Genomic DNA, 27,231 nt, shown 5'->3' on the forward strand with positions numbered 1-27,231 from the left:
ACCTTCTAAACTTGTTTTATTTTTCTAATGATTAACCTAATTATGGATAATGTGCAAAAATCGCTGCAAATTGTGCTAATTAGACACAAATTTGAACTGTTCAATAAAAGGAGAAACTGGTGAATTCATCTAGGGGTGAGAGTGCATTTCTCAAGAAATATTACTGTATAAGATCTTTTATATGTCCATTTACAACAATCAGCAGTTTTACTATACACACAATCAAATAAACTATTTCGTCTGACTTTTGATCCATACGACATCCAATCCTAGAGTGATCGTACAGCCTTTCTGTACATTTTAAAGTACGAAAAAGGTTAAACAACTGGATCAAGTAAGATTGACGTTATGGAGTGCGATGAAGCTGATGATGATCATTAAACATCAAATGCGTGAAATTTATTACATCCCTCGGACAATCATAAACGGAGTGAGAGGCCCACTTCGATTTTTTTTCGGAAGGTTTTTAATTATTTAATCTCTTGCAAATGTATGGTGGATGATGTAGTAGGCTTAGTGCCAAATTATGCAATTAGGCGATAAAGATATGGCAGTATGATTTATTTTCATTTCCACTACATAGAGTTTACCTACACTGAGAAAACTCTTCATATTGAATATATGTGTCGCACACATTTTTTTTGCCATTTAGGCTGTGAACCATTCCACCGATTCGTTTAACTTTTAGTTAAAATTTGACAGTTCGGTGTTTATTTTCCCATTGTGGTTAAAATTTAACTCCGAAGCCGACCCATTTGAGTTTCGACAGATTGATAGTTATTCGGAACGAAATGGATTTGGCGCCAATTTTCTCGCGAACAAAGTTTAACTACTAGTTAAACTAAACTTTAACTAAAAGTTAAACGAATCGGTGGAATGGTTCACAGCCTTAGCGATCTAAATATATTCAATATGAATCTACACATAAATTCAATAACTGCATATTAGAGAACACACATTCTCTGTGGGGGCTGCCTATCCAATTTTGTTTTTTCGCATTTGTATACATACAAGTTTGATATATTTGTTATCATGGCTTGTTATGATTCGGAACAGTGTTTGCCTTTCTTTTATCGTTGTTCGTTAGCTATTGAGAGCGATTTCGTGTATTTTCTTTGCTCTCATACTTCAACTTCGGATTACTTCATAATGAGTGTTAGAAAAAAACTCTCTGGTAGTAGATTTTGGCATTCTTCCAGTGCGGCCTGATGTCGCAAGTAGTACTACAAATAAAGTGATCATATCGCATGTTCCGTAATGGTGCCCTTTTTGTTATGAAGACTAGTACTACAAAAAGGAATCGCTTATGCGGGAAGGAACCTCTGGAAGTGTAGGGAACGGGATGTACTAGTTGTTCATAACAGGTACAGCAAAACATTAGAAGGACGCCCTTATTCGCACTACTCAGGGAGTAGAAGGTCGAAAAGAGCTTCCGTTGCTAACCAAATCGTGAACCGGATATCTGGGACTCCCACAATATCCGCAGCGGCAATAGTAGCAAACGATGCCCTGTGCGTATTTAGTAGTCAATGATATGAGTTATGAAGCATCAAAAACATAATAGGGTAAGGTGGTGTAATTATAAAAAATAAATGGTACCTGCCAAATGGTGTCACTAAGCCATCTGAATCGAGAAACATTTCCCGAGCCTACAATACGTCTTCGAACATGATGAGGAAGTCTACGATACCCAACGATGACAATCAGCTCGCAGATCATCTTCATGGGCACTGCTTCTCCAGGAGACTAGCAACGGCGTCTGGATTCTGCGTCCAGGAAGCACGTTGGATTTCAAGCTTGGAATCCTTCCGGCGATGCATATAGCAAATCCAATCTATTCGGTTTGTGCGGTTTTACAGAATCGTTAATAGGGTATCCAATCATGGTATGAACCAAATGGCAAGTATCAGATGAGCCGACAAAACAAAATTCAGATATTTCTCGCTTAACTTTTCAAAAGGTCCTAAGTAACATTTTTTTCATGATTTAATCTGAATAATGCAATCAACGTATTTCATGTTTATCTGTTGATTGCAATACTAAAATTAAATCATGAAAAAAATGTTACTTAGGACCTTTTGAAAAGTTAAGCGAGATTTCATTATATAAACATGTTACAACTGCGAACTCTAGTTTATATGGAAGCTTAGTTCATTGCCTTTCAAAAAACATCCTGGGTTCACATATTTATGCTTAGTTTCATCGAAAAAACTTAATAATTACAACACTTAGATTCGAACCATGGTTTGAACTACACCGCTCATGGTTTGATTTGAACTAAATTCGTACCATGGTTTGAACTACTAGCAGCAGTGGCAGCCGCTCTTAAATATAATACTAATCGGCCGAAAAACTTAAAAAAAAACTTGTCAGCAGAAACAAATTGCGACCGTGCACGCACAAATGCTTGCTGCGACTTCTTCTTCGTGATGAATTATTTTGATAATTTTCCTAGGAATATTTTGAGCACTCTAAGAAACTCTTCTGTAATTTTGACTCTTCTCTGTAATGAGCACTCTTCTGTAATTTTGAGCACTTTCTCTGAAAGTTGCTCCAGAAGTTAATATGGAAATTCCTGCAAGAATTCTTCCAGACAATTTCTCTGGAATACTTTCTGAAGCTCCTTCAGGAATTCCTTTTTAATTTCCTCCAAGCAATCCTTTGGAATTCCTTCAGGAATTCCTCCGGAAGATCCATCAGAAATCCCACCAAAAAATTTCCGACCCCGCACTGCTAACCGTTTTTAATTAAATTGCTTCTAGGATTTTTAGAAAGAGTTCCAAAATTTTCTTCGAATGCTTCTCCGTGCATTTTTTTCGAATATCATCTTTTTGCTTCTTCTTCTCCATGCAACTTTTGTTCGCCAACAGCATCGACAGCGCCGCATGGTACACTCACTCTTTCCGAGTGTTTGAAATGTCGCGCAATGCAGTTTTTGTGCGGTTTACTGAACTATGTATAGGAGTGATCTCGATTTATCTCTCAACAGTAAGTGGTCTTGTTGTGTAGGGGTTATCACGCCTATCTAGGGAGTATGAGGTTGCGGGTTCGAGTCCCTCCAAGACACGTGGATTTTTTTTCGCAAATTTCATATCAATTTGTCCACTTCGAAACATGTGATGTGCGTATGCACAGCAAAGATATTTAACTAAAAAAGTTAGAATCTTTTTATCATTTTGTTTGTGAGTAATGTTTGAATAATTCATGCGATTTCCTTATATTCCTTAATCGAATGCAACTTGTTGCGATATTATCTGTTGAGGGTTACCGTCACCAAGCCTTTTGTTTTTGGAGTGAAATTAGACACCCAAAAAAAACAAATCTTACAATGGTTGTATAAAATTTGAGCATATACAATTCTGCAAAGTTTCAATACAAGAAATGTAAGATTTTGAGGACTAACACTAGGTACATATTCAAAAAAGCCGAAAGAAAGAAAAATAAAAAAAAACTTGATCGTCTAATATTAGAATCAACTCATGTAACTCATGTAAGTTGATAAGAAAATTATTTTGAGCTTTTTAGTGGAATGTTTTCACCTGTCATAAGACGAGTTTGAACAATCCCATTGAATTCCACCACTTAATTGTATCCTGACAGATACGTATTTCGACCTCAACAGTAAGGCCGTCTTCAGTGTCTTGTACTTGACTCGACTAGCAAGTCGAGTCAAGTACAAGACACTGAAGACGGCCTTACTGTTGAGGTCGAAATACGTATCTGTCAGGATACAATTAAGTGGTGGAATTCAATGGGATTGTTCAAACTCGTCTTATGACAGGTCATGTAAGTTGATTGTCTTCACCAATCATACGTCGAATCAAGTACTAGACACAGTGCACAGTACAGTTGAGGTCGAAATACGTATCTGTTAAGATTACAATTGAAATCAAATCGAATAGTACTAAACTCGTCTTATAGTAGGTCTGTATTAACTACGTAACTGTATTTAAATTACGAGAGAAAAGCGCATCCCAATTCAATATGTATGAACTACCTTTTGCATTTATCACTCATTCGAATTCAATTTGGCCCATTCGTCGTTTGCTGCAATTGCATTTCATCATATTGGAAGCTTGAAAGCCATTAAGAATAGCCCGTAACATCCGTTTTCAGACGTCAACAAACACCGAATGTGGATGGGCGATGGCGAAATTTCCGCCTCATCAGCGCAGTGCTCACCACTGGATGATCGCCAGCACGCTAGGTTTGCTCAATTCTCGAAAATCGAGCTAATATCTGTAAAGCTGTTAATCTATAAATGCAACACTATTCTCAAAAATATGAATAATTCGACGAACCTGCCCTATCTCGCTTGAGTTTTTTTGTTAATTAACTGTCAATCGTTTAGTTGATTGTAGCGTTGCACTCTATCTAGATCAATTTTAGTTCAAGCTTGGTGGCTTTCTTCAGAACACATGAAAACAATGTATTTTAACAATTTTACAATTCTCCCAACAACATTTTGCATCTTTTCAAATATATAAACACTGACAATCTCAAGACCAATCAATTAGTGAGAAAATCATGCAAATCGGTCAATCCGTTTGTGAGTTATATTGCATCAAAGAAAATGCAAACTCATTTTTACATAGAGAGATTTTCGGAGACTCAGTCCATGTCGTGAATGGCAAACAAATATTATTTATTTTTTTTATTTTTATCTGGTATAGGTCAATCTCTTAATCTACTAAATGGTACAATGTTTATTATTATAAATAGACAATAATAATGCAATACTAGACGTTGAAGCCCTTTTCGTAAGTTACGATACCAAGCATTCTCCTGCAGTTGAATTACACTTTCCAGTCAAGCTATCATGCAATTGAAATGTACTCACCGCGTAGCGCACCACGTTGAATAAACATCTATCAGACAAACTGACGACCTGTCGAATCGAACGTAAGGCGTCGCGTCGTGCGCCAACTGGTTCCAAACCCTTCAGTGATGGTACCCACCTTTTCCGAAACTATCACTCGTACTACACCATAGGACTACATATTGGGATACGAACTGCGCTGCGCTGCACTACTGAATGATGGCGTGTTCCGCCAGCAGTAGTTTATTGAATTGTTTTGTTTGGGCATTGCTGCAGCGCACTATTGCATGTCTGGTGGACAAAAAATAAATAAAACGACGTTTCAGAGCGGTCATTCAATTTCTATATTCGAATTTACCGCAAATTCTATAGTATTGAGTATTGAGATAAGAAATGATCAACGTTTTTTTACTTTTAAGAGTCAAACAATATATCTTCATTACTTGTTAATTTTCATCATACCATCGATCGAAAAGCAGCAAATAATATATGTATTCAAATTCAAATTTTAACTTAATTTTGACTATGGTTTGTATGGAAGTTCCACACTGTTGCTAAACCTACTAACAGTTGAGAATAGAATTATTACGACCGAGAAAAACGCAATTGTTCATATTTTGTATTTTGTTTATTCCAATAGGTATAGAAACAGTTCTACTTATTTATGGCAGGTCGTGCTCGCTGCTCGTTTGTGTCATTCGGTTATATGGTTATCTTCGTATCTTTATGACTGCAAACGATACCAAGTCGGTTCAAAGTTTGAATTGGTAATTATTTGGAGTAGATTATTTGGAAAAGTGTTTACAGTTTTTGTAAGAAATAAAAGCTGTTGCTAATCCTTCATAATGACAAATTTCAAACTGTATTTTACTGATATATTAACCTTTGGAGCAAAACATAATACTGATTATATTCAAAATTCGATCGAATAGAGTTCGCCGCCGTATCAAACCGGCAAGACGCTCATTAAACAATTAAAGTACGCTGGGATAATATGGGTGAATGGTTTCTCTGGTATAATACAATATTTTGAAATACGGTCTTCAGTAAGGGGTTTCCTAAATCAATACGTTTTTCCCAGTGAGCAGTTTGCTTCGGAATTTGCTTACAAGCTGGCGCACATACATTAAAACCTGGGACGGGACTTGCAAAGAGGAAAAAAAATTAACTTCAGCTGCTGCCAGTCAACTGCTGTCACGAACTGTCAGGTGGAGCCAGCAGCTTTTTGTGTGAAAGTATTGGTATCCCAAATAAAATATTCCGCATGAATTTTTTTTTCGAAGACTTTTTCACTTAAACGAGTATTCCAAATCATCCGTTTAGCTTATTAATAATCAGTTATAAACTTGTGTTTTGTTCCCGGTATAAAAATGCTTATGAAAATGAATTTACTAATTCGTGAATTGAATACACTTTTATTGTGCTCAAAAGAGTCCACCCAGGGCTTAGGTGAAACAGTCAAGGAAACAGTTGAAACTCGATGGTCAACTGTGATGAAAAGAAGAACAAGTGTCAAAACAAGGAAAAAGAAGCTGTCTTTGCCGGCCTCGTCTCAGATTAAAACCAAAACGCATTTATAGTCGCATTTGGTTGATATTTTTAGTATAAACTGAATTCAATTTAATTTTACTATGTTAACAGAAACGTCATATTCACTCCATCTTCATCATCACGCAACTTCATAAAAGGAATTTCAAGCGTAATCACGACTGGCGCAACATCATTTAGTTCTATAGAAAATATCGAAAAATTGTAGGAGCCATATAAGCCTTTGTAGACAGTAAGGTCATCCAAGAACTTCATGGCTACAGACCTACCGGCCAGTCAGCGTAACTTCTTATATGTAACTTCATACAGAGTAGCCTCATTTCTGGCTAAAATAAATTGACCAGACATTCCTTGGTCTAATCCTCATATATTTGAAAAGCATATCTACACAGCAAATAATTTTGAAAATTCAAAGACGTGTAAAATTGCAGCTAACCCTATCAAACGAATTAACATTCGATATTCAATTAAATTTGATTGACTTCTACAAGCAAGCACACCCACAGCGCCCACCTTAGCCAAAGAGTCCGCTTTCTCATTTCCCGGGATCGAGCAATGAGAACAGACCCAAGCCATGGTGATTGTGTAAGACCGTTGTGATAAGGCACTCAAAGCTTTCCGTATCCCATTCAGAAGATACGCTGAGTGCTTAACCAGTTTCACTGACCGAACAGCCTCCAAGGAACTTGGACTGTCGGTGAAGATGAAAAAGTGGTCAGGAGGATGGGATGCGGTTTGCTCGAGTAAATAGTGTATAGCTGCTAGCTCAGCAGTATACACGGAACAAGGCTCTTTAAGCTTAAAGTAGGCGCTATGAAAAACGTTGAAAACACCGAAACCAGTGGAGTCATCCATTTTTGACCCGTCTGTGAAAAGGTTCTCTCCTCGCTAGCGTGCCCGTATTTGCTTGCAAACAATGGAGGCATGACATCCGCACGAAGAAAGTCTGGTATACCATGAACCTGGTATTCTGCTTCATGGACATATCAAAAGTAACAGAGGAACTGTAAGAGTCTAAGAAGTTAGCACGATTGGTGTCAACCGAAGATGGGAATTCATACATCCTAACGCGATACGGAGACAGCGGTACTGAATCCGTTGAAGCTTCAGCAAGTGTGGTTTAGCCGCGGACTGGAAGCAGGAACTACAGTATTCGAGGACCGACAAACTGGTTGTTCGATACAACGTCATAAGATCTTCGGGATGCGCTCCCCACCATGTTCCGGTAATTGATCGCATGACGTTGATCCGTTTCTGGCATTTTTGTGTCAGATACACAATGTGCTTTCCGAAGGTGTCGAACCAGACCCCGAGTTATTTAGAAGACATGCTATGAGTGATTGTCTTACCCATCAGTTGGAGCGGGAACTTTGTCGACTTATGTTTTTTTGAAAAGACAATCATCTCAGTTTTCTCCGGATAGAATTCGATACCCAGCTTCGTGGCGTAGTGGACAAATTGTCCAGAGAATCTTGCAATGTGCTTTAGGAGAGGAGTCAGAATAGGAAGAACAGTTTTGACCATGTTCTTCACTGGGTCGGAAGCATCAAAGAAGTTGAGGAAGAGCTCCACGATGCCAGAAAGTGTGAACATTGGAGCACTCGGGAGTTCTTCTGCTCGCTCTCTATGCTCTCTTTCTGCTTCTGGCTGAGAAATTGCAAAAATTGGGGCATCTGGGATTTTAGATGTTCCTGGAAGCGGTGGAAACTCTCGATCATCCCGATGTTAAACCTTAAAAGTTGAACGTTTTTGAGTATTTCCACCCGCTTTGAATTTGACCATGTTGGATTGGGGCTCACTTAGCGGCTGTTTTCTAGGCTTTTTCGAGGGTCGCTGGCTCTGTTTTATTCTTTTCCTCTTTGAGCCATTGATAACAAAAAGAACCCCATTTCCAACCTTGGAGTCAGAGCTACCTTGATCGTCCATAGAAAGAGACGAGTAGATGGTGTCAGAAACGACTGGAGAAGCGGCCTTCCTCAACATTTCGGCGTAACTTCGCCGAGAACGCTGCTGAAGAGACCGCTTCTGGTGGATTCGCTGCTGTATGTACGTTGGGCAAGCTTCAAGAGCATGGCATGTGTCGTTACAATAGACACATTTCGGTGCCGTCTTGCACGCCCCCTCCACATGCTTCTCTCCGCATGATGCACAGCGAGGTTTATTGCAGCAGTACTGAGCGGTGTGGTCCAGCTGCTTGCAATTAACACAATTCATCACCTTCGGTACATACAGCCAAAGAGGTAGACGAAGTTTGCCAATCACTACGTAGTCAGGCAGTGCGGACCCGGAAAAGGTGACACAGAAAGAGTCAGACGGGGAATAAATCCGCTTCTCTCCCTCCTGCGACACCGAATATATTTGTTTGCAATCCAGTATCGCAACAGGAGGCAAAGAAACGTTCTTGAAACGACCGAAACCTTGTTTCAAATCGTCGCATGTCATACTTCCCTCCGTCACCACCCCCGCCATGTCACACACTGCTGACGGTAAATACACATCATATTCGAGAGTGAAAAACTCACAGGTGGCAATCCCGTTGGCCTGTTTGCGATCACTGACCGTGAGGCGATGTTTACTGTACCCAACCATGTCAATGGTCGTGACAGAGGAGAATCACTTTTCCAGATCTTTACTGATCTGGCTGATATTCAAACGTTTGCCTTTGGGTCGAAAGAAAACAACATACGCCCCACTAGAGTCGTGAGGGTAGACCTTGGGACGGGGGCTCGTAGAGGAAATTTTTGCGTTGCTGGTGTCCATTTCGTTTTGGTTTGGAACACCCGAATGCAACGAAACATCTGACATGGAATACGAAGTACCCCCGCCAACTTCGCCTTTGCGCATTGTGGACACGAAATGCGCCGCTGCAGCGAGGCACAATCTATTTTAAAAACTAAACAATTATTACAAGGCAGAAAAAAAACACACACAAAATAATAAGAAGGGGAGACGAGTAAAAAAAGGAAAAAAAAAACTATTCCAATAAGATGGAGAAGAGTGGGGAACAATGAGAGGGAGCTTGCGTTCACACTGCTATCGCCGGCTAGCGGTTCTGGCAGCAAACACTGGCTGGATAGACACTCGCCGGTGGTGCGGTCGAAGCGAACCACGCTGTTGTTGGTGTTCTCGCCGCAGACAACACTGCGCCTGCGATGGACGCCGAAGAGACTGCAAATTTTTGCGTTATCTTGCAAAAGCAACGAAATGGCTACTTAACTACTTTAGCAAAGCACAACTTCTACTCAAGCACTATGCTTCAAAACACTTTTGGAAAAAAAACCTCTAACCTATACTTCAGGGAAAAAACCAAAAGAGAAGCAGACCGTACGCGGACTTACAACCGTCTCGCTCGGATGCTCGACGTGGAATGAATCGGAAAATGTTAAGAAAATTATTTTGAGCTTTTTAGTGGAATGTCTTCACTTGTCATAAGACGAGTTTGTACAATCCCATTTTATTCCACCGCTTGATTGTACCTTGACAGATACGTATTTCGACCTCAACAGTAAGGTCGTCTTCAGTGTCTCGTACTTGACTCGACTCGTCGTCTTCAGTGTCTCGTATTTGACTCGTCTCGTCGAAGTCGAGTCAAGTACAAGACACTGAAGACGATCTTACTGTTGAGGTCGAAATACGTATCTGTCAAGGTACAATTAAGTGGTGGAATTAAATGGGATTGTACAAACTCGTCTTAGGACAAGTGAATCGGAAATTAACAAAACCAGTTGGTCAACGAAGTTCTTCATCTGATATACTGCCCATGATCGCATATTTGTAACATTTGCATTTTGGTTGATTTTGTAAATCGTTTGTCAATCCTCTCCACAAACTCAATCATTTCCCGATTATCACAGATAAGCAAGATAATAAAGCCTATTTTACTATTTACTATGCAGTAAATTGAGCTTTCTGAACGATTTACTGGCTTTTTACAAAATTAACAAAAAATGCGAGTGTTACAAATATGCGATCATGGGCAGTATAAGTATTGCTGGAGGCCTGTTGAAGTTCTTCGATGGAAATCCGTTCCTAAGCATCTCTAGAGGGCTTTGAAGGTGTAAAGGGTGTCCACAACGCACAGAAGGACCAATCTTCAAAAAGACGGTCAAAAACCATTTTTTCAAAATGATCCAAATTGAAAATTTGAGTCATGGGTTGTTAGTAGAATACTTGACGATGAAGTAAACATAATTTTGAGTCATTTTATTCGGGTGGATTATACCTTTACAGTCAATACAAGTTGAGCATGTTGTCGATTTTTAATTCTGTTGAATCTTATAACATTTATCTTACTGCTTCATTATGTTGGCCACAATGTATACATCACCCAAACCTATTATATTTGGCACCATTACAAAGTGTAGTCCAAAAACTAATAAAGCCACGCATATACGTTCGTAAATTATTTTTGATCGCGCAGAAAGTACTCGGACTTTATTATGTATAAAATTATTATTGTATTATCTTCTTGCTGTATTCATTGTGAAATTCAAAAAGGTACCCATCGGTACCCATCAATGAAATTCACACGTTTTGCCTTTCTCGTACAACAAAGTTGTACCGAAAGGCTATATGATTGCTTCAAAAAAGAACTTTTGATAGAAGGCCCGGAGACCCATAGTGTTATATACCGATCGACTCAGCTCGACGAACTGAGGTGATGTCTGTATGTGTGTATGTATGTATGTATGTGTGTGTGTGTGTGTGTGTGTATGTGTACAAAATTTTGTAGACACACTTTTTTAAACTTAGCATTATCCGATTCACTCGCAACAAGTTGCATTCGACGGGGAATGCGGTCCCATTGTTTGCTATTGAAAATTGGCTCGATCGGAAATTGCATTTTGGAATTATTGAAAAATCATGGAAAGAAAAATTCAAAACAGAAATTTTTTTTTCCGAAGATGGTGGCAATGCATTTTAACTAAGGCAAAAACATGCAAAATGATCGAAAAAATGTGATCTATTCTTCTAAAGAGCTTTTTTGACCTCTCTAATGCGATTTTTTAAATATAATGCACGAGAAAGGCATCATCACTGCTAGGTGGATTAATCTGGGTTTTTTTTATTTTTTTGTCAGGAATCCAATCCTGCAAAATTAGGTTCCGCCACCCTCCGCCCGCACAGTTATTTCGGTATTACTGACAGTGGTCGTTTCGGTCTTGCCAATCAATTTTGATAAAAAGCAACACACAATATGTTTCTTCTTCTCCTTCTACTTCTCATTTGCCCCAATACAATGATGCGACAACAGCTGAAAATTGTCTAGGGGTTGTACACTTATTACGTAAGCGTTATTTTTGGGTTTTTCAACATCCCTCCCTTCATGTAAGATTTCTTACATACAAATGATTTTTTATTTATGGGTAAAACGACAGTTCCCCTCCCCCATAAGGGCCTTCGTAATATGTGTACGGCCCACTAGTACCATTTGTTCTTGTCTTATGCATACTTTAATTAAGAAAATTCCACGTGATCATGAGTTTTTACATGCACTTGCGCACTCATTACAGGCACTTGAAAATATTGGTAAAGAAAGTAGGGCAAACTATCAAGTCATGTCTTTTTTAGTCGCAATGCAGGGAGAGTATCTTGTTTGACCCCTACATCTGATTTTCCATACTTACTCTGTAAAAAGATCATGAGTTTTTCACATGAACCGTAATATCAAGAAACGATTTGCGCCTCTACAGCTTTACTTTGTGTGACGATACAAAATCCATTCTATATGTTTACAATTTCTGATATGTAATGGAATACAATTTTATGTTAGCACTGCAGTGAGGTGGCAGAAATTGGTAATTAAAGGTAGCAGTTAATATCTGTGAAAGTGCTCATAGAAATAGAACTCTACACTGGCGGCGCCAGCCATTGATAATTGATGAGGCACCACTTGGTGCAAGCACGTTGTCTTTGAGAACGTTAGCGTGCTTGCGACGACTGGTGACCCACTTCTCGTTCCGGTAGTGGATCTCTAGCTTGCGGGTCGGTGATGCCGAGAAGATGAAACATCCATTCAATGAAATATCATAATATGTGGCCTGCTAGACCATTTTATTCACTTCTAACATTTTTGACCGTCTTTTTTGGAATTGGTCCCACTGTGCAACGTCAAAAGAACGAACAGATTTCCCAAACAATCATAATCATGAGTATTTCAAAAAAATTCTAATGATTTATTGCAGTAATTGAAGTAATTCTAAAAAACCATTGGGAGTGCTTACGGATTTCACAAAGTCTATTCCAATCACTATTTCTGCAAAAGTTTTTTTTTTTTGAGAACGCTCAGAAGCATGTGATAAAAATTCTACAGGATACGCTAATTTTTTTCCTCGCCACCCCTCCTGATAAAGGTAGCCTCACACCTCGGGAATATTTTCCACCGGATTTTCAATGGGGCCAGGATTTTGATTTTCCGTGCCCAAATCCTGAAAACATATGTAAAAATACAGGGGGAAAAATCCGTGGACCAAATTCCCGAGTTGTGAAGCTACCTTTATGCTAGGATTTCCTTCTAAAATTCCTTATCTTTCAATAGTCCAACATAGAAAACATAACAACGTTTTGCTCCGGAAGTTCCTTCAGGAATTCCCCCGCAGGTTTCATCTCTACATGTTCCTTGAGGAAATCTTACGAAAGTTCCTTGTGGATTTTTTCCGGAAGTTCCATGAAGGATTCCTCAGAAAGTTCCTTGAAGGATTCATCCGAAGGATTCTTCAGAATTTCCTCCGAAAGTTCCTTCAGGATTGTCTCCAGAAGTTCCTTCGGGATTTCCCCCGGAAGTTCCTCCAGGAGTTCCTCCGAAAGTTCCTCCAGGAATTCCTCCTAAGTTCCTTCGGAAGCTCCACCAGGAACTCTTCCGGAAGTTCCTTCAGGAATTCATCCGAAAGTTCATTAGGAATTCCTCCACTAATTCATCCAGGAATTTCTTCGAAAAACTTCCTGCTTCCTGGAGGAGCTTCCGTAAGAATTTCTGTTTTAGCTTCCGGTGAAACTCCTGAAGGACTTCCGGGGGAATTCCTGGAGGATTTTGCGGAAGATTTCTTGGAAGAACTTCCGGCAGAACTCCTCTAAGAACTTCCAGAAGAGCTCCTTCCCTTCCAGAGGAATTCCTCAAGAATCTTCCGGAGGAATTCCTCAAGGATCTTCCGGAGGAATTCTTCAAGGAACTTGCGGAGAAATTCCTTAAAGACCTTCCAGAGGAATTCCTCAATAAACTTTCAGAGGGGTTCCTAAAGGATCTTCCGGAGGAATCCCTCAAGGAACTTCCGGGGGAATTCCTTAAAGACCTTCCGGCGGAATTCCTCAATTAACTTCCAGAGGAGTTCCTAAAAGATCTTCCGGAGGAATCCCTCAAGGAACTTCCGGAGGAATTCCTCAAGGAACATCCGGAGGAATTCCTCAAAGAACTTTCAGAGGAATTCCTCCAAATTAATTCCTGGAGCAACTTTCAAAGAAAATCCTGGAACAGTATTCAAAGATATTTCTAGAAGATTTTCAAAGGAATTCATCTCGAAGGGATCTCTTGGAAAAAAATATGGAGGAATGCCTGAAAGATATCGCCAATGAATGCATACAAGAATTCAAGGAAGAATTACTGGAATCAAATTCTGAAACGCACAAAAGAGTTTTTGGAATAATTTCAAAAGAAATTCTTCAGAAAGAATTCTATTCGGTATTCCTCAAATATATTTGTCTGACAATTCTTAACGGATTTTGTGAACGGGTTTTAAGGGGAATTCCCTAAATAATTCCATCCACCGTCCTAATTTAGGACACAATCTGTGAGGAAAACCCTGAAGGAACGTAAGAATAACTTCTCTAACAATTTTTAAAACTGTATCAAGACAACATTACCAGCTTAATTCCATTTAAAACTACAATAACAAATATACCTAACAAAATTCCTAAAAAAAAATTTCAACGCGCATTTTATTTGAATAACAGACAGTTTCATTTCTCCCTTCTGCTTGTTTATTCCGCCCAGTCCCACCCACTCATATGGTTTTGACAGTTGAAATACAGTTGTATTGGTGAACCCGGTGCCAAACCGTGAAACAACACAGTGCGAACCCGACAGCTTTGAGGTTGGAACTAGTGCGAACCTAGTTCCAGCCTGAGCGAATAAAAAACACTTTGACAGCACTTAGGTTGGAACTGGTTGGAACTGGAATTCGACATAAGTTTATAGGGAGTTATTGATAAAAATATGTGATTAATAATGAAACCTGATCAATTTCAAAGGAAGCTGTGATGACGAACATGAACCTAACATATAAACGTTTAGAATTATTTCTGGATTTTTACAAAGCCTAAGGCTTTATGGCTTAATTTTTGCTTCAACAAATGTTGAGACCTTCTAACGCACTTAAGAATTGGGATGTTTACCGCATTCTCACATGTAATTGTTAATAGTAAGCAGAAATAGAAAATTTAATAGTTGCTGCTTGTCCAAGAGATTTTTTATCTGGTCTGACCCACTGTTTCCTTTACCCTAGACAAAGTTACGCGTTTGCCAGATGAATGAATAGTAGCTAACGGGTTGCATTACTGGTTGGATGCAGCACCATAGACATCGCGTGAGTTTTCACAGCTTTCAATAAACACATTCAACAGCGACATTCGGTACAGGTGCCTATAGGCATTGCCTGACTGTATGCGTTGGCGAAGGTGATTACGACCGACGGTAATTCAGCCACTATATGTGGGAAATGTCCATCACCAGAGTAAGACGAAAAGCTCGACATCGACGCCCGCCCGGGTGGCTACTGGTTGGTTGTAAACACGGAAAGCCACACGTAGATTCTTATCGCATTTAAGTTTCTTTTCACCGTTTCCCTCCCTAATTATTCCGTTTCGTTCTGTTGATTGTTGATTGTCTATCTCTACACATTCTACAGTAGTAGTGCGCGAGGCGATTGCCTCTGGGCATGACAAACGAAAAAAAAAAGAGTTTTGAATGGTGGAATATCGATCGCTAACAGGTGAACCGTTGAACGTGCAAGCTCTAATTCGGTGACCTAATTTAGGAACTACAATGAAGAAATCGGAAGTCGGTTTCGTAACATCAGCATGAGAGGTATTTCAGACGAGTTAGATAAATGATAGAAGTCTACTATTCACACAAAATTCAATGCTTCAATTAAGTATTACTACGATGATGTCAACCAGTCGTAAGTCTTTACATAAATGCACGAATCTTTCAATCCATATCTATAGCTTTGGAATCGTGTTTATTGATTAATATATATGTAGGTACCGTAATCCGGGGTGACATTGATCACCGGGGTAACATTGATCAGTTTCACCATTTTCAAGTAATGATATATTTTTTCTATTATCACAATTACTTATTGTGAGTTAGGTTTCCTAAGCTTGACTAAATTTGCTGCTGAATGATATAATCTTTGGAATAGTTTGGATTTATTTTTCACCAAAATTTGACAAATAAAATCAACATTAATTTTTGAACTCAAAAAAGCACTCATAACGAATATAAAAAAATAAGCTCGTACCTATAATTGTGTGATAAGTAATCTTATTTTCTTGGTTAATCCATATTTTTGTTTCAAAATTTAGATTTTAAATGTGGAAAATCCAGTGAATTCCACTAGCGGTGATGATGCCTTTCTCGAAACAATCGATGTACATCGTCTCAGCGTAAGGGGTTCCAACTATAATTGCCTACCTTAAGGCGTTTACAGAAACTTGTTTTATAAAAAAAAAATCGCTCGCATTGAAACGTTTTTATTTTTAATATATTTTTTAATAGATAAATATTTGAAACGTTTTATGATCAAATTTACCCCAAATTGAAAAATAAAAAAAAAAACTTGACAAAAAAGATGTTAAAAACAAGTTTAAAATGACCAAACAATCAATAACAACAACCTTATACGTTACATGTAGTAGTCCTCGTTTTAAGAATCTGAAACCAGCCATGATTTTACTAACGGAGGAAATATTTACAAAACAATAAAAAAATGATCAATCTTCCTCTGGCTTACGGTACTTGTAGGTAGGTAGGTACAAACATGCAATAAGCTTTATTTCTGGATGGATGATCGAATGAATCGTGCATCACATTTCGATTTGTCAGAAATTATAGGAGCTTTATTTATCATAGCTCCAGACAGCGTGACCATTGCGCTGATTAGATAATGTGCCATTTTCAATGGATGCAAATAAAGTCAATTATCATTCGAATCAAACACACTGTGAACACTCTAGAAGTTGCCCTTAATTTAGACTGATTGAACACATTTCAAAGATTTGATCCAGCCCGAAATTTAAAAAAAATCATGGAGTCAACAAGTTATAATCCTGATCGTAAATATATTCTAAATTCAATCGAGAGACGTGTTTTCATTTTCCTCTATATTTGATGTTTGGTCATCGAAATAAATATGTTGAAATGAAGTATGTTGAACGAAAAACTGGCGTCATGGGCTAGCACTATACTGTGATTGAATCATGAATTGCCTTTGTATTCATTGTCTATCACAGTGCAGTTTATACAGCATTCGAATGTTGCTGAGGGCTTTGTACTAAATTGGCATCATGCCTGTAGAGCAATATGATTGTGGCGAATGCCGATAGCCACGCTGTCTAGCATTGTTCAAAATACACTGCGTAGCCACCTGTGTGCAATAAATAAATAGGGTAAATTACTACTTTGGTACACAGACCCATTTCCGGCAAACTGTATAGAAAATCATTGTTTTGTGTGATTTTTAGAAGACGTAGGATTATGATTAATAATTTTCAAAAAGTTTCCCAACTGTCTTGTATAATCCTCAATATTAATTTATGGTTCATTCTGCACTCGGTTCGTCGAATCTTAGAAATAAAAAAAAAATGATTCCAAACTTTCCCACTTCGCCTTCGCACTTTGCACGTAGCTTTGTCGATGTCAATATTTTTACTTTTCCTATTTTTTCTAATTATTTTAAATTTGAAAGGACTAATTAGTATTGTTTTCAACTGTTAATTAGAAATATCAACGACGGAACTGCATTTTCATAGAAATAAACATGATCATGATTAATACCACTTGGCATCACATTTCCGTGAAATCATGCTTCACATAAACCTAATATCATAAATGAGTATAGTTATCTTTAATCTATTTTAAACTTGATTCCAAAGGCTGAAATACAGTGAAGCATAACGGAGCTAAAATAATTCAATCCGATTTTTGCGCTTTTCACGCATCTCTCGTGCTCAGTTTTGGTAAAATCATTCACAAATCATTTGGATTGAATTGGATTTAGATTGGATTTGGATTGGATTAGGAATGGATTTGGATTGGATTTGGATTTAGATTGAATTTGGTTTGGATTAGATTTGGATTTGAAATGGATTGGATTGGATTAGGTTTGGATTGGATTTGGATTTGGATTTAGATTGAATTTGGATTGGATTTGGATATGATTGAATTGGATTTGTATTGTATTGGTTTTGGATTGGATTTGGATTGGATTTGATTTGGATTAGGATTGGATAGGATTTGGATTTGGATTGGATTTGGATTGGATTTGGATTGGATTTGGATTGGATTTGGATTGGATTTGGATTGGATTTGGATTGGATTTGGATTGGATTTGGATTGGATTTGGATTGGATTGGAATGGTTTGGATTGGTTTGTATTGGTTTGGATTGGTTTGGATTGGTTTGGATTGGTTTGTATTGGATTTGGATTGGTTTGGATTGGGTTGGATTGGTTTCAATTGGTTTGGATTGGTTTGGATTGGTTTGGATGGGATTTTGATTGAATTTGGATTGGTTTGGTTTGGATTGGTTTGGATTGGATTTGGATTGGTTTGGATTGGTTTGGTTTGGATTGGTTTGGATTGGTTTGGATTGGTTGGATTGGTTTGGATTGGTTTGGTTTGGATTGGTTTGGATTGGTTTGGATTGGTTTGGTTGGATTTGGATTGGTTTGGATTGGTTTAGATTGGTTTGGATTGGTTTGAATTGGTTTGGATTGGTTTGGTTGGTTTGGATTGGTTTGGATTGGTTTGGATTGGTTTGGATTGGTTTGGATTGGTTTGGATTGGTTTGGATTGGTTTGGATTGAATTTGGATTGGTTTGGATTGGTTTGGATTGGTTTGGATTGGTTTGGATTGGTTTGGATTGGTTGGATTGGTTTGGATTGGTTTGCGTTGGTTTGGATTGGTTTGGTTTGGTTGGTTTGGATTGGTTTGGATTGGTTTGGATTGGTTTGGATTGGGTTTGGATTGGGTTTGGTTGGGTTTGGATTGGTTTGGATTGGTTTGGATTGGTTTGGATTGGTTTGGATTGGTTTGGATTGGTTTGGTTGGTTTGGATTGGTTTGGTTGGTTTGGATTGGTTTGGATTGGTTTGGATTGGTTTGGATTGGTTTGGATTGGTTTGGATTGGTTTGGTTGGATTGGTTTGGATTGGTTTGGATTGGTTTGGATTGGTTTGGTTGGTTTGGTTTGGATTGGTTTGGATTGGTTTGGATTGGTTTGGATTGGTTTGGATTGGTTTGTTGGTTTGGATTGGTTTGGATTGGTTTGGATTGGTTTGGTTGGTTTGGTTTGGTTTGGATTGGATATGAATTGGTTTGGATTGGTTTGGGTTGGTTTGGATTGGTTTGGTTGGTTTGGATTGGTTTGGATTGGATTGGTTTGGATTGGTTTGGATTGGTTTGGTTGGTTTGGATTGGTTTGGATTGGTTTGGTTGGTTTGGATTGGTTTGGATTGGTTTGGATTGGTTTGGATTGGTTTGGATTGGTTTGGTTGGTTTGGTTGGTTTGGATTGGTTTGGATTGGTTTGCGTTGGTTTGGTTGGTTTGGTTTGGTTTGGTTTGGTTGGATTGGTTTGGATTGGTTTGGATTGGTTTGGATTGGTTTGGATTGGTTTGGATTGGGTTTGGATTGGTTTGGTTGGTTTGGATTGGTTTGGATTGGTTTGGTTGGTTTGGATTGGTTTGGATTGGATTTGGATTGGTTTGGATTGGTTTGGATTGGATTTGGATTGGTTTGGATTGGTTTGGTTGGTTTGGATTGGTTTGGATTGGTTTGGATTGGATTTGGATTGGTTTGGATTGGTTTGGATTGGTTTGGATTGGTTTGGATTGGTTTGGATTGGTTTGGATTGGTTTGGATTGGTTTGGATTGGTTTGGATTGGTTTGGATTGGTTTGGATTGGTTTGGTTGGTTTGGATTGGTTTGGATTGGTTTGGATTGGTTTGGATTGGTTTGGATTGGTTTGGATTGGTTTGGATTGGTTTGGGATTGGTTGGGATTGGTTTGGTTGGTTGGATTGGTTTGGATTGGTTTGGATTGGTTTGGTTGGTTTGGATTGGTTTGGTTGGTTTGGTTGGTTTGGATTGGTTTGGATTGGTTTGGTTGGTTTGGATTGGTTTGGTTGGTTGGATTGGATTGGATTTGATTGGATTTGGATTGGATTTGGAATGGATTTGGATTGGATTTGGATTGGATTTTAATTGGATTTGAATTGGATTGGATTTTTGGATTGGATTGGATTTGGAATAGAATTTGGATAAGATTTTTATTGGATTTGGATTGGCATTGGATTTGGATTGGATTGGATTTGGATTGGATTTGGATTGGATTGGGATTGGATTGGGATTGGGATTGGATTGGGATTGGATTTGGATTGGATTTGGATTGGATTTGGATTGGATTTGGATTGGATTTGGATTGGATTTGGATGGTTTGGATTGGTTTGGATTGGTTTGGTTGGTTTGGATTGGTTTGGATTGGTTTGGATTGGTTTGGATTGGTTTGGATTGGTTTGGATTGGTTTGGATTGGTTTGGATTGGTTTGGATTGGTTTGGTTGGTTGGGTTGGTTTGGATTGGTTTGGATTGGTTTGGATTGGTTTGGATTGGTTTGGTTGGTTTGGTTGGTTTGGATTGGTTTGGATTGGTTTGGTTGGTTTGGATTGGTTTGGATTGGTTTGGATTGGTTTGGATTGGTTTGGATTGGTTTGGTTGGTTTGGATTGGTTTGGATTGGTTTGGATTGGTTTGGATTGGTTTGGTTGGTTTGGATTGGTTTGGATTGGTTTGGATTGGTTTGGATTGGTTTGGATTGGTTTGGATTGGTTTGGATTGGTTTGGATTGGTTTGGATTGGTTTGGATTGGTTTGGATTGGATGTTGGATTGGTTTGTGTTGGATTGGTTTGGATTGGTTTGATTGGTTTGGATTGGTTTGGAATGGTTTGGATTGGTTTGGATTGGTTTGGATTGGTTTGTGTTGGTTTGGATTGGTTTGGATTGGTTTGGTTGGTTTGGTTGGATTTGGATTGGATTTGGATTGGATTGGATTTTTGGATTGGATTGGATTTGGAATAGAATTTGGATAAGATTTTTATTGGATTTGGATTGGATTAGATTTGGATTGGATTTGGATTGGATTTGGATTGGATTTGGATTGGATTTGGATTGGATTTGGATTGGATTTGGATTGGATTTGGATTGGTTTGGATTGGTTTGGATTGGTTTGGATTGGTTTGGATTGGTTTGGTTGGTTTGGATTGGTTTGGATTGGTTTGGATTGGTTTGGATTGGTTTGGATTGGTTTGGATTGGTTTGGATTGGTTTGGTTGGTTTGGATTGGTTTGGATTGGTTTGGATTGGTTTGGTTGGTTTGGATTGGTTTGGATTGGTTTGGATTGGATGTGGATTGGTTTGTGTTGGATTGGTTTGGATTGGTTTGGTTGGTTTGGATTGGTTTGGAATGGTTTGGAATGGTTTGGTTGGATTGGTTTGGATTGGTTTGGATTGGTTTGGATTGGATTTGGTTTGGTTGGTTTGGATTGGTTTGGATTGGTTTGGATTGGTTTGGTTGGTTTGGATTGGTTTGGATTGGTTTGGTTGGTTTGGATTGGTTTGGATTGGTTTGGTTGGTTTGGTTGGTTTGGATTGGTTTGGTTGGTTTGGATTGGTTTGGTTGGTTTGGATTGGTTTGGTTGGTTTGGATTGGTTTGGATTGGTTTGGTTTGGATTGGTTTGGATTGGTTTGGATTGGTTTGGATTGGATTGGATTTGGATTGGATTTGGATTGGATTTGGATTGGATTTGGATTGGATTTGGATTGGATTTGGATTGGATTTGGATTGGATTTGGATTGGATTTGGATTGGATTTTAATTGGATTTGGATTGGATTTGAATTGGATTGGATTTTTGGATTGGATTGGATTTGGAATAGAATTTGGATAAGATTTTTATTGGATTTGGATTGGATTAGATTTGGATTGGATTTGGATTGGATTTGGATTGGATTGGATTGGATTTTTGGATTGGATTGAATTTGGAAGAGAATTTGGATAAGATTTTTATTGGATTTGGATAAGATTTTTATTGGATTTGGATTGGCATTGGATTGGCATTGGATTTGGATTGGATTTGGATTGGATTTGGATTGGATTTGGATTGGATTTGGATTGGATTTGGATTGGATTTGGATTGGATTTGGATTGGATTTGGATTGGATTTGGATTGGTTTGGATTGGTTTGGTTGGTTTGGATTGGTTTGGTTGGTTGGATTTGGATTGGTTTGGATTGGTTTGGTTGGTTTGGATTGGTTTGGATTGGTTTGGTTGGTTTGGATTGGTTTGGTTGGTTTGGATTGGTTTGGATTGGTTTGGATTGGTTTGGTTGGTTTGGTTGGTTTGGTTGGTTTGGATTGGTTTGGTTGGTTTGGATTGGTTTGGTTGGTTTGGATTGGTTTGGTTGGTTTGGATTGGTTTGGTTGGTTTGGATTGGTTTGGATTGGTTTGGATTGGTTTGGTTGGTTTGGTTGGTTTGGGATTGGTTTGGTTGGTTTGGATTGGTTTGGTTGGTTTGGATTGGTTTGGATTGGTTTGGATTGGTTTGGTTGGTTTGGATTGGTTTGGATTGGTTTGGATTGGTTTGGATTGGTTGGATTGGTTTGGATTGGTTTGGTTGGTTTGGATTGGTTTGGATTGGTTTGGATTGGTTTGGATTGGATGTGGTTGGTTTGTGTTGGATTGGTTTGGATTGGTTTGGATTGGTTTGGATTGGTTTGGTGTGGTTTGGTTGGTTGGATTGGTTTGGATTGGTTTGGTTGGTTTGGTTGGTTTGGATTGGTTTGGTTGGTTTGGATTGGTTGGTTGGTTTGGATTGGTTTGGATTGGTTTGGATTGGTTTGGATTGGTTTGGATTGGTTTGGATTGGTTTGGTTGGTTTGGTTGGTTTGGATTGGTTTGGTTGGTTTGGATTGGTTTGGTTGGTTTGGATTGGTTTGGTTGGTTTGGATTGGTTTGGATTGGTTTGGATTGGTTTGGATTGGTTTGGTTGGTTTGGATTGGTTTGGTTGGTTTGGATTGGTTTGGATTGGTTGGGATTGGTTTGGTTGGTTTGGATTGGTTTGGTTGGTTGGATTGGTTTGGTTGGTTGGATTGGTTTGGTTGGTTTGGATTGGTTTGGATTGGTTTGGATTGGTTTGGATTGGTTTGGTTGGTTTGGATTGGTTTGGATTGGTTTGGATTGGTTTGGATTGGTTTGGATTGGTTTGGATTGGTTTGGATTGGTTTGGATTGGTTTGGTTGGTTTGGATTGGTTTGGTTGGTTTGGATTGGTTTGGATTGGTTTGGATTGGTTTGGTTGGTTTGGATTGGTTTGGATTGGATTGGATTGGTTGGTTTGTGTTGGTTGGTTTGGATTGGTTTGATTGGTTTGGATTGGTTTGGAATGGTTTGGATTGGTTTGGATTGGTTTGGATTGTGTTTGTTGGTTTGGATTGGTTTGGATTGGATTTGGATTGGTTTGGATTGGTTTGGTTGGTTTGGATTGGTTTGGATTGGTTTGGTTGGTTTGGTTGGTTTGGTTGGTTTGGTTGGTTTGGATTGGTTTGGATTGGTTTGGATTGGTTTGGTTGGTTTGGATTGGTTTGGTTGGTTTGGATTGGTTTGGATTGGTTTGGATTGGTTTGGTTGGTTTGGATTGGTTTGGATTGGTTTGGATTGGTTTGGATTGGTTTGGATTGGTTTGGTTGGTTTGGATTGGTTTGGTTGGTTTGGATTGGTTTGGTTGGTTTGGATTGGTTTGGATTGGTTTGGATTGGTTTGGATTGGTTTGGATTGGTTTGGTTGGTTTGGATTGGTTTGGTTGGTTTGGATTGGTTTGGATTGGTTTGGTTGGTTTGGATTGGTTTGGTTTGGTTTGGATTGGTTTGGATTGGTTTGGATTGGTTTGGATTGGTTTGGTTGGTTTGGATTGGTTTGGATTGGTTTGGTTGGTTTGGATTGGTTTGGATTGGTTTGGATTGGTTTGGATTGGTTTGGATTGGTTTGGTTGGTTTGGATTGGTTTGGATTGGTTTGGATTGGTTTGGTTGGTTTGGATTGGTTTGGATTGGTTTGGATTGGTTTGGATTGGTTTGGTTGGTTTGGATTGGTTTGGATTGGTTTGGATTGGTTTGGTTGGTTTGGTTGGATTGGTTTGGATTGGTTTGGATTGGATTGGTTTGGTTGGTTTGGATTGGTTTGGATTGGTTTGGATTGGTTTGGTTGGTTTGGATTGGTTTGGATTGGTTTGGATTGGTTTGGATTGGTTTGGATTGGTTTGGATTGGATTTGGTTGGTTTGGATTGGTTTGGATTGGTTTGGATTGGTTTGGATTGGTTTGGATTGGTTTGGATTGGTTTGGAATGGAATTTGGATAAGATTTTGTTGGTTTGGTTGGCGTTGGTTTGGATTGGATTGGGATTGGATTGGGATTGGTTTGGTTGGTTTGGTTGGGTTGGTTGGTTTGGATTGGTTTGGATTGGTTTGGTTTGGATTTGGTTGGTTTGGATTGGTTTGGTTGGTTTGGATTGGTTTGGATTGGTTTGGATTGGTTTGGATTGGTTTGGTTGGTTTGGATTGGTTTGGTTGGTTTGGATTGGTTTGGTTGGTTTGGTTGGTTTGGATTGGTTTGGATTGGTTTGGATTGGTTTGGATTGGTTTGGATTGGTTTGGATTGGTTTGGATTGGTTTGGTTGGTTTGGATTGGTTTGGATTGGTTTGGATTGGTTTGGTTGGTTTGGATTGGTTTGGTTTGGATTGGTTTGGATTGGTTTGGATTGGTTTGGATTGGTTTGGATTAGATTTGGATTGGTTTGGATTGGTTTGGATTGGTTTGGATTGGATTGGGATTGGTTTGGTTGGTTTGGATTGGTTTGGATTGGTTTGGATTGGTTTGGATTGGTTTGGATTGGACTTGGATTGGTTTGGATTGGTTTGGTTTGGATTGGTTTGGATTGGTTTGGATTGGTTTGGATTAGATTTGGTTGGTTTGGATTGGTTTGGTTGGTTTGGTTGGATTGGGATTGGTTTGGATTGGTTTGGATTGGTTTGGATTGGTTTGGTTTGGATTGGTTTGGATTGGTTTGGATTGGTTTGGATTGGTTTGGATTGGTTTGGATTGGTTGGATTGGTTTGGATTGGTTTGGTTTGGATTGGTTTGGATTGGTTTGGATTGGTTTGGATTGGTTTGGATTGGTTTGGATTGGTTTGGATTGGTTTGGTTGGATTTGGATTGGTTTGGATTGGTTTGGATTGGTTTGGATTGGTTTGGTTGATTTGGATTGGATTTGGATTGGATTTGGATTGGATTTGGATTGGATTTGGATTTGGATTGGATTTGGATTGGATTTGGATTGGATTTGGATTAGATTTGGATTGGATTGGATTTGGATTGGATTCTTTTGGATTTGGATTGGATTTGGATTGGATTTGAATTGGATTGGATTCCAAATCAAATTATGTGCAGCACAGGCCACTCCGCCCTTAGTCTGGTAATAAATAAATAAAATTGGATTCTCAACTTCGCTTCTCAACTATGGTGAACAAGGATTACTTATCTTCAAATTGATGATAAACCATTTAGAAGATTACATGGCCTAAAACATTCAGGGGAAGCTAGCTCCTGCGAGAAATATCAATAAAACAATGCAGTTCTTATGTTATGCCAGAATTTGAGTAAGAAACCCTAATTTGCGATAAAACAAAAATTCAAGAAGTGGCTTTATTTTCAATTCCATGATTATTTCATTCGAATATTGTTATCTGTTGAAAAATCATCTAAAAATGTTATTGACATTTAGATAGTTTTATCAAAAGTATAAAATAGAAAATAAAAGCTAACGGAAATATGTAACCAACGAAAAACTGTCTGGTATTATCATTTCTGGTTCGTACCTTCAGAAGAAAATTTTTAAAATAGAGAGATAAAAATCACCCATTCAATCGACCAAAATAGTTGCCCTAATTTACGTCTCGTTTGAATGAAAAAGAGAGAGAGTAGATAGGCATGTGAAAGACAAATTATTTTTCCTGAAGATGTATCGTATCTATGTACAAACTTAACTAAACTTACGAATCATCGGGTCGAGTACGTCACGGTGCAAACACTTTTCTCGTGACATACAATCACAAAACTTCAATCGCTGCAGCAGCGGTGTCGGAGCAATCTATAATTATCATCTGCAATACGTATAGCGAGTGAGTCAGTGAACTTGCATCTGTTTACCTCACGCTGGGATCTTGGCTTCCTCTTGGGCTCCTCTCGTTGAAAACTTGCAGTTTTCTTAGCTAAACGAGTGAGCATTTAACATATTTCAAAAAATTTCAATATTGAACACGAAGCTGACAACATTTACCTACAATCATCCACTTGAGAAAATCATTTTTAATAAATACTTCGCCGTGTTTCCTTCAATGGCAATTATTAAAATTATATATAAAATTTTTGATAGTTAAATGCTTTTATAATAGACACCCTGCAAACAGCATTTACACTGAAAATCGAAATAAAAATTTAATTCAATCTATTTTAGTTTTGTATACTTCAAATAACCGGTTAAACGGTTGGTAAATATTAATCGTCACTATGCCTTGTATGCGCACTACATCGATTCGTTTTCCCGCCAACCCGACACTAACCTGCCTGACCTGGCACAGTTCGTTGCGATTTATGCGACTGTGCAGGCGATGACGTCGACGGCTCCGGTTCCTCGCCGCTCAGTATGAACAGCAAACCTTCACGGAATTCGCCGAACGATACCTGACTTCTGCTGCCGTCGCGTAGCAGCCGTTTCAGCAATTCCGCCGGTTTCGCCAGCTCCAACGTTTTGCACAGCTTCATCAGTGCTTCCCGGCCCAGCTTTCCCCGCGAGTGGACATCGTGTTCTTGGAACAAGCTGTACAGCTTCTGCTCGTACGGATCCGACGATAGAGCCATCTCCGCCAGACGCTTCTTTCAATGCCGTTAAACGTTTCACTCCACTGAACTACTTTTAATGTGTGGTTGGCTCAAGCCTCCCGACCAGCCAAACTAGCCGGATCGAATCACGTGCACTCCGATTTCCGACCAGTGGACTGTACGGTTTTCTTTTTTGTTTCTCCCGCGAATCACTACCGCCGTTACGAAGCATATACGACAATGATTTATGTTGTTTATTTTTCTTCGCGCTTTTCGCCACTTTTTGACTGCGTTTTTTCTTTCTTCTAAATAGCGACCATCGGCGGCCACCACACAATGATCGTGAACATAACAAGCACTATTTTCTCAGACAATAATATTTTCTAGGGCATGCACAAAACACTCCTGACTTTTCGGCTTCTTGGGTATGCCTGCACTGAGCAGCGCTTTATTGGCCAAACTTTTGTTTTTTTTTTTTCAAGAAGCATTAATTCGATGGCCTTTGTGACATTCCTTTTTCTTAGCCGCTTGAACACGCGATACTTCGCCTTGGGAGACTTTTTTATTTGCTGGGAAAGGTCTGTATTATCTATATTTGTATATTTAACCGTTTGTTTTATGAGTTTCCACTGGGTATCGCAGCGATTCTCAATCCATTGTC

The 27,231-nt window shown here is 38.8% G+C and overlaps 1 protein-coding gene across 6 annotated transcripts in view; it reads right to left on the minus strand.

The window, feature by feature from the left end:
• LOC134213662 (blastoderm-specific protein 25D) overlaps positions 1-27,231 on the minus strand; it is a 71,322-nt gene that overhangs the window by 29,420 nt on the left and 14,671 nt on the right. For 2 of the 6 annotated variants that reach the window (XM_062692920.1, XM_062692921.1), the window contains exon 2: positions 26,312-27,139. In XM_062692920.1, the coding sequence (XP_062548904.1) occupies positions 26,312-26,609 (298 nt within the window). In that variant the 5' untranslated portion in view covers positions 26,610-27,139. Of the gene's footprint in view, positions 1-26,311; positions 27,160-27,231 lie in introns of all 6 variants that reach the window. The other 4 variants (XM_062692918.1, XM_062692922.1, XM_062692916.1 and 1 more) reach the window with 2 other exon arrangements.

Source organism: Armigeres subalbatus, chromosome 2 (assembly GCF_024139115.2).
Source record: "Armigeres subalbatus isolate Guangzhou_Male chromosome 2, GZ_Asu_2, whole genome shotgun sequence".
Taxonomy (NCBI): domain Eukaryota; kingdom Metazoa; phylum Arthropoda; class Insecta; order Diptera; family Culicidae; genus Armigeres; species Armigeres subalbatus.